This window comes from Schistocerca americana, chromosome 1 (genome assembly GCF_021461395.2).
Source record: "Schistocerca americana isolate TAMUIC-IGC-003095 chromosome 1, iqSchAmer2.1, whole genome shotgun sequence".
NCBI classification, from domain to species: domain Eukaryota; kingdom Metazoa; phylum Arthropoda; class Insecta; order Orthoptera; family Acrididae; genus Schistocerca; species Schistocerca americana.
The window spans coordinates 443,780,912-443,797,243 of NC_060119.1; the positions used below are offsets into that span (position 1 = coordinate 443,780,912).

Consider the following 16,332-nt stretch of genomic DNA (forward strand, 5'->3'; position numbering starts at 1 on the left):
TAAAGGTGCAAAAAATAAACAAAGACATGCATTGTGAAATCAGTACAGAACGTGTTACGCCGATGCCAAGGTAGCCCCTGAGGGCTGGCAACCCATATTACACCACAAAGGACGGGGTTGTCTTTGTCCAAGGCGTACCAAAAGCACCATGGTAAAGACCGGCTATTTTATATACAAGATAATGGAAACAGACATTCCGAGCACTACTTCCTGCAGGGGGAGCTCGAGCCACGGCCTGCTGGAAGTATCACTACGCCAAAACCTGATTGGCTGCAGACAGCTATTTAGGGGCTAGAACCAGCCCCGAACTTCAGTTCACTCCGGAGGCCGACCTCGTGGACTTCGACCGCTGAAGATTACGTCTTCGTCTCTGAATTTCACTTTTATTAGTGTGTATGTGCTACCACGAACCTCTGTAGAAATTTAGAAAACTTTTGTTTGCCTCAATTAGGAGACTTTTAATGGCATTTTTATTGTTAGCTTTCTTTTGCTGGTCAGTCGTCAACTTTGTAAATTTACCTAAATAAAAGTTGTGTTTGTGAAAAATTGCTAATTGACAGTCACAAAAGGCCGTGGTAAACTTAATCGAGGTTAGCCTCCCTGATATAAAAATAATCACAGAACGACCCACAGAAGAAGTATTGATTATAACTACACAAGTTTAATACGAGAATTATTCAGAGAGTGAATACTCAACCGCGAGAATTAGGTATAGGCAACAAAAGAGCGTTTTCTGGCACTGCTGCTCTCCCGTAGTATCTTGCGAGCGCCAAACCGAAACGGCAATGGAATCCGAGCGTCATTACTTGATTTGGCCCGAAGTAGCGACCGATAAACTTTACCGCAGAATGGCGAAGCGTACCTATAGATAAGATGCGTTCCCGTGCGAGACGGCAACTGGAGGACCTTCCAGAGAGGCGTTGCAGAATGTCACGGAGCGGCGGTTTGTTAGCTGGCCGGTCCCTCATTCTAGCGGGCCTACGGCTGGTGTCAACTTGCTGGGTGGTCAAGTGGCTAGCTGTCGTCTGCTGGCCTGTAGAACTGGCCACTTAGTTTTTGACGCATATGTTTTCTAACATGGTGCAGCTTCCGCCGTTATATTCGTGTGCACCTCAAGACCGAGAAGACACTACGTTTAAACTTGAATCTTAACAGTCGCGGCCACAATGAACAAATTATTAATTCCTCTCCAATTGACGGCAACCGAAATCTGTTTACAGATTTCGTTTTCTCTGTATGTAGGGAAGTATTATTAGAACTTTTCTTTGCTTTCTGTAATTATTTCGATATTTTAATTCGAGGTTGAATTTTTAGATACATCGAAATATTGATGGAGCAGCAGTTTATTGTTCATCAAAAGATACTGAAGCTGTCACTTGTTTTCCTATTTATTAATGACTTCTCGACTCACCCTGTCTTCTTTGCCTTGAACGGTTGCACACGCTCTTGTCACACCACGTAGCGTTCTTGGAAGGGTTCGTAACAAGATGAGTTAGAAATGATGATCGAACCTCTGACGACACAATGGCAGAAATCATTGAATGCTTATGATTTCATCCAAAGTCGACACGTCAAGTGCACCGAGAATATTTTAACCAATAATGAAATCTGGAGGATATCTTAGTGTGTAGATTGTACGAACAGTTATTCAGAGCTAATCTCTGTGCTTTATGGTTCTTTAAACTATGTGTGTTAGATTGTATTAGGTTTGAGATAACCTGGGCTTTATTTAAACAGTTTACTAGTTACAGCTTGGTTATCTTATATTGCTAAAATTGTTTGTGCCACAGTTGTTCGGAACTAGTTGTGTAGTTCCTGTCTATAGGGTTTGAGTCCTGTTGGCAATTTATGAATATTATATATGCTGTTTATATATAATTTATTTCGTACTGTGGCTCAATGTAAGGTTCATTTTTGCTATCTGCTATTTTAGTTTAACCCATGTTGGCTTTGTAGTTTAAATTTTATTTATGCATTCTTTTATACAACTAGCCAGAATTACCACAACTCAAAACCGAGCTACGTACATTGATTACATTCTTTCTCTGCTGAGATTTGCTTTCTACATAATTCCAGGCTTGTCTGTGTTTCCTAGTCTTTGGATCTTTAAACAGACAAGCGCTTCCTATCTAAGAGAGTTCGAGTAATGATACTCTGATTTACGTAAAGTATAATTTCGCATTGTTTTTATAGTTGCTCAGTGCCTGTAGTGATCTGGTTTGTTCATAGGTGTTAACTGAGCCGAAAGGATAGGGAACATTCATCTGAACATTTCAAAACATCTAGATTGACCCTGCGGGAAAATAAATACTCACAGACACATAAAATATTACTCTGGAGGCAGTAAGAAGCACCTTTTTACTTTATCTTTTTAATTGCCAAATAAGATAAAAATTATTTTTCTCTGTAAATAGATCTGACTTTCTCACTGTTGAAACAGTTTTCATTAAAAGGTGCATATCTAATTACTTTCTTATTGTGTCATAGTGGAGGCTTTTTCTCTGCCGATTTAATGTATAACGTAAATATCTTATTGTTTCTGGATATTTCGAGTCACTTACGCGAGAACTTTCGAGGGAAAATACAACCTTGCAATGTGTCACAAAAACGAAGCAAACAACGAACTGAAGATTGAAAAGACACAAAAGCATGAAATCCATGACTATAACATGAGTGAGCTTGGCGAGAGTTGGTTAACTGCGATATTGTTGTGCTGTGTTGTTCAGAAATACGATATGAAGTTCCTTCGGACATTCATGACAACAGTTAAACTGTCTCCTCTGTACAAGAATACTAATGACTGTCGAGTGCACTTTGTACACGCGTGGCTCACGACGTATGGACGTTTGAGTGAGACCATGAATCGTTCTCGGAAAGTCTGATGGTAAGGAGACTGCTCGCGATAAGCGGAAAACCGGGACTCCCGCCATTTCATTATACATCTTATGGTTTTCCATATTTACGACTGCGAGTACATTTGATGAAAGAGTTGGTTAAGTTCCGATGTTACCAGACGACGCCACAGACACGTCTTTCCGCGCATGCGCAGTCTGCGACACACTCAATGTTCTAGAACACACTCGCCACAATCAATTGCTCATTTACGTCACAGACTCACTTGCGACGCGGTTTGCGGCTGATTTACACGATGGCACGTGGCGCGCGTCCACCACGATCAGTCGATTTTGACCAGAAAGTCGCTCGTGCTAAAAGGGCTTTAGAGGAGCAACTTTCTCGACAAAATATACTGATCGTTAAGGGTATGCGTTATGCGCCAGCGTGTAAATCAGCCGCGAGCCGCGTCGCGAGACGGTCAGCGACGTAAATGAGCAATTGTTTGCACTGAATATGATGTTTTAGTTCCTATGACGAACAATCCGCAGGTTACAAACAAGAGATGGAGTCTTCTTCTGTTAATATAGGAAATTAACCAATTATCGCTTCGTTGCGTCATAGCAATGGATTATGTGTCTACATTTCACTGTTACCTTTGTTTTAACGACGTGTCGTAAAGGATGGGCGAGTAATTGATTATTTTTCCTACGACTGTTTGTAGCAGTTTGTTTCCAAAACGTGAAATAAGGTACTTGGGCTGCCCTTCCTATTTTTAAATGCAAGAACCAAAATGTGCAGATTAATAGTAAATTAAATGTTAATACGAACCACCATAACTGTAGTCCAAGAGCATTTATTAAGCCGCAGCCTGGATTGTTCTTAATGAACTTCTTTAGGTGACACCTGAAGATCACCAGTAGTCTTCGTAACTAATTCTCGCGATGTGGTGGAAATGTGCCGTTGTCATAAACCAAAAATGTCTAATCGCCATTCGTAACGCTAAACCACACATTCTAGAACTCGATACATTGGCGTAGTATATAAAGTGCAGTAGACTAGTATAGTGCAGCACATTGTTGTTTCCTGTGTAAACTAATGGCCTTATTTGTACAAGGCGGTCGCTGAAGTGTTTCAATGTGCTAGTCGTGTACCACAATGTGCTTTTTAGCGTCATATGTACTACACTGCTTTTGGGGAAGCCGATGAAACAAATGTGAACTGGCAAGTAAGCCGAAAAACAAAAAAGTGAAAAACTATATTCTGTAAATAACAAAGTTTTGTACTCACCGTTGTGGTGCTGAATGAGACGCAATTTACTTCCCGCTCAATTTTCTTAAATTGTCTTTCCAGACTCAACAGGGAAAGACAAGGGCAATAAACATACAGAAACAAGGATATCTTCAGGAGTGCCCCAGGGAGTGTGATAGGACCACTGTATACAGAAATGATCTGACTGTGAGCAGCAATCTTTGGCTGTTTGCCGATGATGGTGTGATGTACGGGAAGGTCTACTCGGTTACTGACTATACGAGGATACACGATGACAGACAAAATTTATAGTTGGCGTGATAAGTGACACGTAGCTCGAAATGTAGAAAAATGTAATGAAGAAAAATGTTAATGCAGATGACTATAAAAACAATCTCATATTACTCGTATTTGAACACAGCATTAGTATTGCGCTGCCTCTCACAATCGCGTCGGTTAAATATCTAGGCGTATCGTTGCCAAGCGGTATGAAATAGAACGAGAATGAAATGACTGTAGTAATAGGACAAGCGAGCGGTTGATTTCGGTTTATTGCGAGAATCGTAGGGAAGTACGGGTGATCTGTGAAGGAGACCGCGTATATATCACCACTGCGATCTACTTTTTAGTACTGCTCGAGTGTTTGGGATCCCCACAAGTTCTGATTAAAGGAAGACATCAAAGCAGTCCACAACGGGCTGCTAGATTTGTTAGCCGGTCGCGGTGGCCGTGCGGTTCTAGGCGCTCCAGTCCGGAGCCGCGCTGCTGCTAGGGTCGCCGGTTCGAATCCTGCCTCGGGCATGGGTGTGTGTGATGTCCTTAGGTTAGTTAGGTTTAATTAGTTGTAAGTTCTAGGGACTGATGACCACAGCAGTTGAGTCCCATAGTGCTCAGAGCCATTTTTTAGATTTGTTACCGGTGGGATTGATCAACACGCAAGAATTAAGGAGGTGCTTTGGAAACTGAAACGAGAATCCCTGGAACGAAGGCGACTTTCTTTTCGAGGAACACTGTTGACAAAATTTAGAGAACCAGCGCTTGAAGCTGACTGCGGAACGATTCTACTGCCGTCAAAGAAGAAAAGAAATTAGGGTTCGTGCGGAGGATTATAGGCAGTCGTTTTTCCCTCGCTCTATTTGCGAGTGGAACAGGAAACGAAGCGACTAATAGTGGTACAAGGTGTCCATCGCCACGCACCATGAAGTGGCTTGCGAATTATCTACGAAGGTGAGGAAGTCGCTCAGACGCTGATACAATTATGTGTCTATGAAACTGTAGTTGTTACATCTGTTACACTGTATATCGTCATTTTTTTCTGTTTTCCGTCTTTCCCTTAGTTGCTCTAAATTCGTGGAGGTATGTACCGTCTATGCAACTAAATGAAGGCAGTTCGTTTATTGCCATTCGCGTTTCGCTTCTTTTATTTGGGAAGCGTCATCAGTGGCCTGAAATACATGTTTCCTTTTATACGTACAATAATCGTATTATGTGGTAGATATAACATGCTGATATATTACATTTTGTCTTGTTTTTCTCTTGTTTTTTACGTTAGAAGCAACATTTGTAGCACAAGGTCCGTACTGTGAATGCATCGTTCGGTGTTTTACACAGTACTGAACTTGTGCTACAAAAGTTGCTTCGAACCTAAAAAACAAGAGAAAAACACGAAAAAATGTAATATAGCAGCATGTATATCTACCACATAAAATGTTTATTGCATGTATAAAAGGAAACATGTATTTCAGGCCACTGATGATGCTTCCCAAATAAAAGAAGCGAAACGCCTATGGAAATCAACAAACTGCCTTCATTTAGTTACACTGTATATATTTAGACAATGGCTAGGCGTGCATTGTATCTATCTGTACGGCCTGTCCCATAGTAGTTACCGTACGCTGAAAGCAGTGTACAGATGAATGTGACATTAAATCGTATCACTCTAGTGCCTGTGAATACATGTAAGCTATTACTTCTAAGCATTTTGTTTTCTGTCACCGCAACTGTGACTATAATGCGCGCAGATTGCTAGTAGATGCTACACACAGGACACATGTATCGTGGCAGATGACCCACAGCTTAGCATACGTAAGATTCTAGTTACTATCGACGTATGTAGACCTCTATGCTTATCTTCGGTTGTATAAGTAAACAGTGATTAGTTGATAAGTATTCTGCGTGACATGAATCTGTTCACACTGTTAACACTATTACAGTGCCAACACGAATGTGTACACTCCGTAGCACAGTTTTTTGTAGATTGACGACGTAATTAATATTACGATATGATGACCGTACCATTGTGAACTATTGACGTCTTTATGTTACGTGGCTTCCGTAATGAATCCATCACTGTGTTACGGTACACTTTTATTTTCAGTGTATTGTTGTTGGTTTTATCACATGCATGATTTTATATTTCGTCTAACATGATGCTGTGACTACTTTTATGTAAGTGACATTCCATTACGTATGTGTTGATGTTAACACTTACATCAGTTAACAGATTTGTGGCATTTTAAGTCTGTAATGTTACTTATGGATAGTTTTGTTTGGTAAATAGAAATCTAATCATGGACAAACGGCTGAAACTCACTGTATAAATAAAGTATTTTACCAGCAGCTCAGGGTGGCAATATGACGTTTTTCAAGCGCGAGAAGAGAAGACAGGACATAAGAGGGTTTCAGTTTCGGTTAGTACTATGGCCACGCATAAAAAGTTTTTTATACTAAAACGATTTTCATCGTGCATTCACTCACAAATCTACCCTGCGGAGAAACTGAATGAGCAGTATTACCAAGGCTAGCACATTCTTGATTTGACTTACGCGGGAAATAATGAAATTACTGCATTTGCTGCTGCAGTAGTGATTATCTACCTCATTGTTTGGGAAGTATATCATCAGCCGAATTGTGGAATTATACATGTCGTATCGGTTTCTATCAACGCACGACTCTGTTACACAGTAAACTGTAGACAGGCGGACTTACCGAAGCGCGCACCACGGGCATCACTGGGCGTTGATGCCGGGCTCTGCTGCTGTGACCCATGATTTAAGGAGGCAGGCCGCGGGGACCCGGCGTGGGCGGCGCCCTGGGGGCGCGCGTCGCCCCACCACCGCCGTGTTGTCTGCTCATCCTCCATTCCACGGCGTCGCTGCGATCATGGGCTCCTGCAACACCAAAAGCCGTGGTATTGGCAGCTTCGTCTTCGTCTCCGTCCTTCGCGCCGGTTTGCGCCAGTCCCAGATCAAATAGCGCCCTGTAACGAACCGAAACATCTCCGGGCATAATAAGGAACCCGGAGCCGGCAGCTCTGTGCTGCGGCGCGCAGCAGCAGGGCACGTACGCGGCCTTGTTTTATGTCTGGGAACCAGATTGCGCCAGCCGCCGGCGCGGGATATGACATTCAGCATGAATTTAAATTGGGAGATGGCGCGGTGGCAGCACCGTCGAGAGATTGGAGAAACAACTGAAGGGCGAAATAAGCTCCGGAGAATGGGGAGGGGGGGGGGGGGCGGCCGCTCGATAGCCGCGGAGGAGTGCACGTTTTTATAGGGGACATAAAATAAACAGACTCCCGACACAATACGATCGGATTCCGTATAGAGACGGGCATAAACCGCTCTCCGTCGGCCTGGGACCTCTTCCCCCGACTTCTTCCTGCCACTGCGGCAGGCGATGGTCCCACTATTCTTGCTTCTCTTTCTCGAGAATAAAGTCGGCTGTACGAAGTAACAACCTGTCTGTTCTTAGCGTATTATCACCGACACTTTAGTCTGGACGTAACGGACTGCAACATCCCTGGAAATATAAAATGATGCGAAACTGCTTTGGATCTTCTTCCTTACTTGACTTTTCGAGAACTTGCAATAAAACGGATTAAAATTGTTTGACAATTGAAGTGTGTCACTTGCCGCTACGGTGTTGCCATTCGGCTGGTGGTTATCGCTCGGTTATAGGCGACACACAAACACGGCGACTCACTTCACGAATACAGTTAATGCGTAACGCGGAGCAGTGTTGGAAGCGGCCGCCGCGAGGTATGACGGGATTGCGATACGCTCTGTCGACTGCTGATTTTAGTGACCAATAACTGAACTGCGGGGGGCGATGCATTTTGTAGCCCTGAATTGAAACTCAGAGTAACGTAACCTCAACATAGTGATATGGAGCGACAGAACTAAAATTATAATCGTTTTTTCGCGGCGATAAAGGTTACCTTTACGAGCAAACTCATGAAATAAATATTTCAGTTTCAGCGCTAAAAGCAAACTGTAATTTCTCGCTGTATTTGATTACTTAAAACTATCCTCACACTGGCTACAAAGTTGCAGCGTCACGAACCAATGAGCAGTCCTTGTTGTCGGTTGGTTACAGATTATAAGCAACACAGGCAGATTCCAAGCGAACAAAAAACGATAGGAAGGAAAGTAAGAGCAAATAAAAAAGTCAGTACAATGATGAAAATGACACGCAAAGTATTAGAAATAAAAAGAATTGCATTTAAACCAATTAACGGAATAGTCTGTTGATTAGGTTAGGAAATAAAAAAAAAAAATTGCATTTGACGAGGTTTGAACCTACGACCTTCTACACGTTAAATTCATGCGGTGAACACTTTTTTTTATTTTTTTATTTTCTTAAATTTTTTTGTGAAGGGAACCTTCCAGGCGCCCAAACGTAGGGGTGGCGGCAAGGTGGGCAGGGGTCGCAACCCGAGGCCTCGCCACCATGTCCCGTTCCCATCCTCCAGGAACAAGGAAAGCGTAGGGACTGTGGCGTAGAGGTACAATGAACATCGTTTATTTATTTGTTTTTTTTTCGTTTTTTTAATTTTTATTTATTTTTTACTTTTGTCATTAATACGACTGAACGACCGAGAATATCAGAAAGCAGCGTCACGCGAGGAGGGGGGCGCAACAAGACGTCAGACTAACTGAGACTATTAAACATAGTTTCTCCGAACGAACATTCCGATCACTTGTGAATATATCGGTTCTAAGTATGGAAGAGACGGGGATCAACTCTTCATGACAGGAATACCCCAGTTCTGGGGTGGTTTAAGGAAAACACTGCAGAGGAAATTGGAACAAAATTGTCCGTATTTTGGATTGTGGACAACTGCACAATGATGTTCATTAACGAACTGCCAAAAGCCAAGTATACTTTTCTCGCCATGAGCAAACAAGTAGTGTGCTGCGGGTCCGCAAATCCACCCCACAGAGTTCGTTTTCGCTTGCGGGAAGTGTCCCGCGTCCGGAAAGAGGAGGGCGGTTGAGTGGGTGTCTGAAGAGTCGTACGGTTAATTAGGGACAACATCTGTCGCACCAAGAACCAGACAGCTCTCGACGATCTGCACACCAGGCGGTGCTCGTTCTGTACACTTCCAGAACGTCCATCCTCAACATCGACGTCGTCCGCCCAGGAGAGAAACGTGTCACCGGCCGGTTCAGCGGAACATTATTGGAGGTGCGCCCACAGGTAGCGTCAGATACAGAAAGTGAGGCTACCGCATCAGACGCAGACGGGGGAAGGTCGATGTTCGGAGGTGGACACTGACTGAAGATGGAGGCAGGGAAGGACGTCGGGTCATCAAGTGTCAGGGCATCAGAGTACAGCGCACCATCAGTCGTCAACCTGTGCAGACTTCCGATGGACGCAGTCATCAGAAGGGGTACGACGTTGTCTCCTCCGTTTCCTCGGCGACCGTTGCTTCCTAACATGCTGTTTCGTGTCGGATGGCGGGCGGGTATCCTCCGACATGCAGGCTGATGGTAGAAAAGCGGAGGTAGGTACAGCTCCATGACCAACGACTATGTGGTCGAGACAGACAGTTTGTGCCTACTGACAGTCGTCATTCATTTGTATTGCCTCCGACAGGGGTGTAGGAGAGACAGGCGGAACGGTCGGCAGCATGGGTGTGTGTGTCGTCCTTAGCGTAAGTTAAAGTTAGGTTAAGTAGTGTGTAACCATAGGGACCGATGACCTCAGCAGTTGGTCCCATAAGATCTTACCACAAATTTCCAAATTTTCCGAAACGTCCATCGCGTCGTCGAGTGGAGTCGACACCGGTACCGACTGATTCAGAGGGGGGGTAGCAGGCGGCACTGACACAGACGCGTAAGACAGAGGTAACACAGTGGGCGCAGCAGGAAGAGCGGCGTCTCCGGCCGGCGTCTGAACCAGTCTACGTCGGAAACATTCGGACATGGCCTACCTCGCCACATCGTGAACAGGTGCGCGGCTGGCCATCGCACATGACGACAGCCCTGCAGCTGGCAATAACCAAGTAGGAAGGAACGTGTTTCTGCAGTTCAGTTTTTACCTGACGGTAACCATTGAGGACACAGTACCTTAAAAGGGTACAGTACCGCCCGACATTGAAAATAGGTACAACATACTTCATTATTTTTGTCAGAAGAACACATTTTTTTTTGTAAAATAACTCAATTTCAATTAATACAGCGAAGCCGGATACCAGTGTGGGAAAGAATGACAATTTATTTATTTAATTGATCACATGTGCACTCCCACAAAGTAAATCCCTACATCCAGTTTGGTGAGATCTGTGAAATGAATGGATGTATGGTCGTCTGCTAACCGCAGATAGTGAATGTGAATATATGATCATCTTTGAGTTGATCCTTTAGCCACCTTTGGTGGGACCAAAGAGATGAAATTTGCCTGAGCTTTGAGCGCCTGAAATGTGGCTGACCAATAGGGTAGCAAGGTGCCTCCCCACTTCGACAGAGGTGTGAGAGGACCTAGAGAACGGCCATGTTTCAGCACTCTGCCGCTGGAGCTTGTGCTGTTAAGACCTGTTTTGGTTGTGCTTCGTAATGATGAAAGAATGGAGACATGGTATGCATGTGGAATGTTTAAGAGTAGTTTGAAATAATAATTTCTCTATTTCAGGAACTTTTGTGGGGAGAATTAAATGTCAGGCAGGTAATATTAAAGGGATTGTAGTAATCTTCAGAAGTGACCAACGGTCACAATGAAACCACGTGTAGAAATAAGTTGAAATACTTCCGTGTGCTTAAGTTAAGCTGAATTACTAGCGTGTGTACAATAAGTTGAAATATTTAAGAAATAGCGTGTGTACCATAAGTTGAAATATTTAAGAAATGGCGGGTGCAGGACTTGAAATTAGAGACGAGTACTTCCACGTGGTGAGTACTGTGTGAGTCTCAATCTGTGTATGAGACAAAGGATAAAGAGAAGTACTCGTCCATGGTATCAGTTGAGGACTCGCGTGTGTGATGAATACGTTCTTAATGTTACCTTGCGTGATATAATTCCTTGTGACGCTAGATTCAAACTCTGAGAGAGAAGCAAGGTGAGTCGGCCGTCTGTCCAGCAACGCCACTTGGCTACCGCATCAGACGCAGACGGGGGAAGGTCGATGTTCGGAGGTGGACACTGACTGAAGATGGAGGCAGGGAAGGACGTCGGGTCATCAAGTGTCAGGGCATCAGAGTACAGCGCACCATCAGTCAGGAAGACGTGCATATATCTCCAGAGTTCATAGTAGGAAAGTAGAATTACGAAGTGGGGCAGTGTCGTGTGAAACTGGGATAAATATTAATTGAAGTGGGAAAGCTGAAAGTGATAGTGTTGTGGCTATTTAGTGTTTTATATTTCTTATTGCAGTGTGATGTATGTCATGTAATTTGGGTATGTGTGGTTTGCATGGGAGAGTAGCAAGGTAGTTTCAAAAGATTAGTGGGTTATGCTTGTTCCTTCGGTACCGCTCGGTCTGGAGGAAAGTTTAGTGATGATGATTGTGAGAGTCGAAGTGTGAGGTATAATAAAAGATCCACCATCCTATCCAGAAAGTGCACTGTAGCGTTAAAAATAATTACGAGACCATAATATAGAGATTCACCATTGTAAAGCCATGCCCACTGGGCGGAATTTCTCATGTGTTATTGTTTTAGGTTGTAGAATTTGTGTGTTTAGGTTAGAGAATTTATCGGAATAAATAAGATAGTGAAAAGAAAAAGAGTGGTGGACTTTTCCTTCGAATTGTATGTTGTCATAATGTCCCGAATTCATAATGTGTGCGCCATTCATATTCAGTGCGGTGGCCACGTGTTGACAAAAGCCGTTAAATAAAAGACAAAAAGAAAATGTGGTATTGCCAGTGCGTAGTGTACGGTCAGAGTTCTGTAAATTACTGATAGTCAGATGCGTGTTTCCGTTGCGTATTAATCATATGGGAGGATAACTTGTAACTTAAGTGTGAGTACTAGAGTTCATGTTACTCGATAAATGAGAATGAATCCACTCGCTTGGCAGACCACTCATCTTGCAGGCCTGACTGCTTGATGCCACAGTATGAGCAAGTCATGTGGGTGCCTCTCAACCTTTTTAACGTCTTCCACGCCTCAGCCACGTGACTGACGACGTTTCCGTAACGTTTAAAAGCGGCCGCCACAACGTACTACGGTACTACAAACAGAATTTCGAAAACCCGCAACGTTCGGAGTTCAAATCCAGCCTGATTAACCACGACAGTCCCTACATGTCCGTCAGAGTATCGGAACTTGAGATCGTTAGCGTGACGCCGCACAACGTCGGCGCGCAGCTCGTTATTCGCCAGCTTTATGTACAGAATAGTATTGAGGATCGAAAAATGTGTTCCGAGAACATGTTATGGCGGGAGACGCATTTCTTCCCGTATAAAGCGTTCAACCTCATACTCCTTCGGTCATCGTGATCTAACGGAAAAGTTAATTTAATTGTCGCTTGGTGGTAAGAAAATCCCACGACAATCGATGAAGTCGGACTCGGAAACAAGTCACTATGCGGATGTAAACAAACCCGCGCTCGCCAGTAAGCAGCGCAGCAGGCGAGACGCAAACAAGGCGTGTGACCCTCGCCACAGCCAAAGACCGACTACCACTGCACTATGCTTCACCTTGCATATAATTATTTTATTTTGTCAGCCAGTTGCAACGATGAATTGCAGCCTTCAGAATTTAAGTTTCACTCAATATTGGGTGAAGGTTATCTAATGCAAGCCGATCTCTGTGGTTGAAATAGCAGTATAGGTGACGCGGAATCGCGTCTTATAGCAGTGTTTGGTTAATACTGTGTCTAAAACGCGTGTAATTCGTTAGCATCGTTGTGTGTGTGTGTGTGTGTGTGTGTGTGTGTGTGTGTGTGTGTGTTTACAGAAGGGTCGGGCCCTAGGCTCAGGATCCAAACGTATCAAGAAAGATAGCCGGACAAGAAATTATTGTGGCACTCTGGGAACGGCGCGCGGTTCGGCCATGACGTTGAGCGCTCCGATTGGAAGAAACCAGCGCCAACGCGTGAAGTGTCAACTATCAAGAGTAATTTTAATATTATAGTGCTTAACTGCAAAAAACGGAGACGAACCAGAACCAGAACTAAAGGTACTGTCAGATTATCAAAAATCGATCTGGTACATCGATTAACTTTAGTTTAGTTGTTAAACGGTATTTCGTATGCCTTTTTGCTATGACTGGTCTGGTACCAATCTCCGCTTAGACATAAAAACACCATTAGAAAAAATAAGACTACACATCAACCAGGCGAATCAGAAAGTACTTTCCTTGCTGGGAATAACTGATGTTTTTGATGACAAGAAGGGTATCCCGTAGTAAGTAATTAATTAAAGAATAAATAGTAATTACCGAATCGTGGACTCTGCCACATAGAGAGAGAGAGAGAGAGAGAGAGAGAGAGAGAGAGAGAGAGAAAATGAGGAATGGGGTGCGTAGAATGTCGCCAGGTTCAATTGAGTAAGGATATGAATAAGTACTGTGTGGAATCTTAAGACATCGCTCTCAGTTCGTGTTGAACAAAGTATTTCTATTAATGCGGTTATGACAGTTACAAGTTGTACCACTACTGACTCCATCCCAACTTTTCGGCTGATGATCAACCCTTGTAATTAGCCCACACTCTTTGCCAGGAACACACAAGAGGCGACTCTCCTGCTATCCCTCGGCACTGAACTACGATCGTGCACGACTTTATGGACTCCAGATCAAATACCACTAGCATGCAGTCTCCATCAGTAACACCCGCCTTATTTCATTCTTCGTGAAGAACAGTCCATCGTACGTAACAATATACCATGCTATGTTACATTTTCCACCCATCTGCAGATGTGTTCTTAAGAACTGTCCTATCTGTACTCTTTAACTTCTATTAAAAGGTAACGTTCCAAACGCCTTCCTATTGTGTATCTACTTCAATACCCTGACGACATTATCTTCCTCCACGTCCATCCCACCCTCCTTTCACCCCAGCGATACCTCCAATGACATTTCAACAATTTCACCCACTGGAGTAGCAATTGCACCTTTCAATCAATATAATAACGCGGACAATAATTACAGGAAAATCCATCCACCTGTTCTGCTCGCAAGACTTGTACCTAACAGTCCACAACTGTCCAATCCAACTAACAAAAATTCTAAACCGTTTACGACTAACACTCAATAACCACTAACTTGGAATCTCCATCTAGCAACCATCCAAAAGAAATCCCATAATACCCGACAACTGCTAATGTCACTGTGCAGTTGAAGATGTAAACTAAATTTCACGATCACCGACAAACATAAGCACTCATCCGTACCATTCCCACCTTTGCGAGTGTTGCACGGACCTCCGATTCTCGAAAGTTCTGTCGCTTTCTCCAATTCATTAAATGAAATGCATTCCCCTTACATTTTCACACCAATTACCCGTATCCTGTGCCATCTTATAAAGTTCTCTAACCCCATACATAACAGGATTTCGCCTGTCGTACGTCTTCCCTGAACTACAGTCCCAAAACCCAATGTGTATCACCCATCGTTGAGAACGGTGAACTCTTGCTGCGCCACTGTCGAATCCAGATTTCCTTTCATCTACAAACACTCCAGTTTGCAGGGCATTTTTAACCACCTCCCTCTCTCAGACCGTAAATGCTCTCTGACATCTACCGAACTTATCATCTGTAACCTGCCTTAACCATTCCAACCAAAGTGAAAACTCAAACGTACCCTCCTTCCAGTTGACTGAAATCCCACACAATGTCTACATTACATTTATCTGTTCCTTACCCCATCGCGGACATGTTTACTCTTGAAATTCCGAAATCGTACATTCCAAAAGATTTCCCCACGGTATAGTACATCTTGACACAGACGTCTCCCAAAATTATTGCGATGAGAAAAATCAGAGAGAATGCTCATAATCAGGTTTAACGATAGTGGCTCTTCCGACACATCATTTGTAAACTGAACAGAAAAGGCGGGATGCTGCTATCAGAAGTATGCTCCCTCAAACCATAAGATGGCTTGCTGAGAATAGACACCACATCCTCTTCCATGCAAAATCATCTGCCATACGTTCCACACGTAAATTCCTTATATACAGAACAAATTTGTACTACGCAGCGGAGTGTGCAGCGAGATGAAACTTCGTTGTTAATAAAAACTCTATGTTTCGGACCGGAAATCGAATCCTTAACTTTTGTGTCACGTGGCAAAATGTTCTAAAGAGCGATCTATCAAGACCCACGATACATTTATCTGTTGTTCTCGTCACTGAGCACGTTACCAATACCTCGCCGTGTACGAGTATATCATGACCATAGCATCAGGTTACAGTTTTATATTTGTTTAACAACAAAATTTTCATCTGTCACCAATATTACAAGTCCCGCAATTGTAACATCGACAGTAGGGTACTTTCAACTGGAAAAGCACATATCAAAAACTTTTCAGTCTTCTCTGGCATGTACATACATATCACGCTGTAGATTTGTTTGTGTACTTAATAGTGTATACAAATTAAAGGCTGGAAGGTCACAACTTGGAAGCTGCCTATACCGGCACAACAGAACGAAAGTGAATAACAAATAAACGTATAAATTACAAGTAGTATAAACATGTCCCAAAAAATATAACTGTGGGGCTTTATGCACGATTTATGACTCATAGATTTCCACTTGAAAGATGGTTAAAGCCAAAAGTGGCAAATCGTGGGCAAAGAAGAGAATATTTGTTAATAATTATAGATGACGTGGAAATAAATAACAGATCGAGATCTGTTGACGAAGCCTGTCAACGTTTGCTTTTTGTATTATAAATATTCAGAACTTGATATGCCCGGTCTTGCTACTCATACATAAACGTGTGTTGTACACTCCAGAAGGACACATTGCGAGAATTTCACGAACTGAACTACACTAATAATCGGCAACTGCATACGCAAGATCCT

The 16,332-nt window shown here is 43.2% G+C and overlaps 1 protein-coding gene across 1 annotated transcript in view; it reads right to left on the reverse strand.

The window, feature by feature from the left end:
- The window catches only part of LOC124560336 (leucine-rich repeat and immunoglobulin-like domain containing-NOGO receptor-interacting protein 4), a 71,659-nt gene extending 64,434 nt beyond the window's left edge, over positions 1-7,225 (reverse strand). The window contains exon 1 of the mRNA XM_047130923.1: positions 7,072-7,225. Within this exon, the coding sequence (XP_046986879.1) occupies positions 7,072-7,225 (154 nt within the window). The remainder of the gene's footprint in view (positions 1-7,071) is intronic.
- Positions 7,226-16,332: the final 9,107 nt, after the last annotated feature.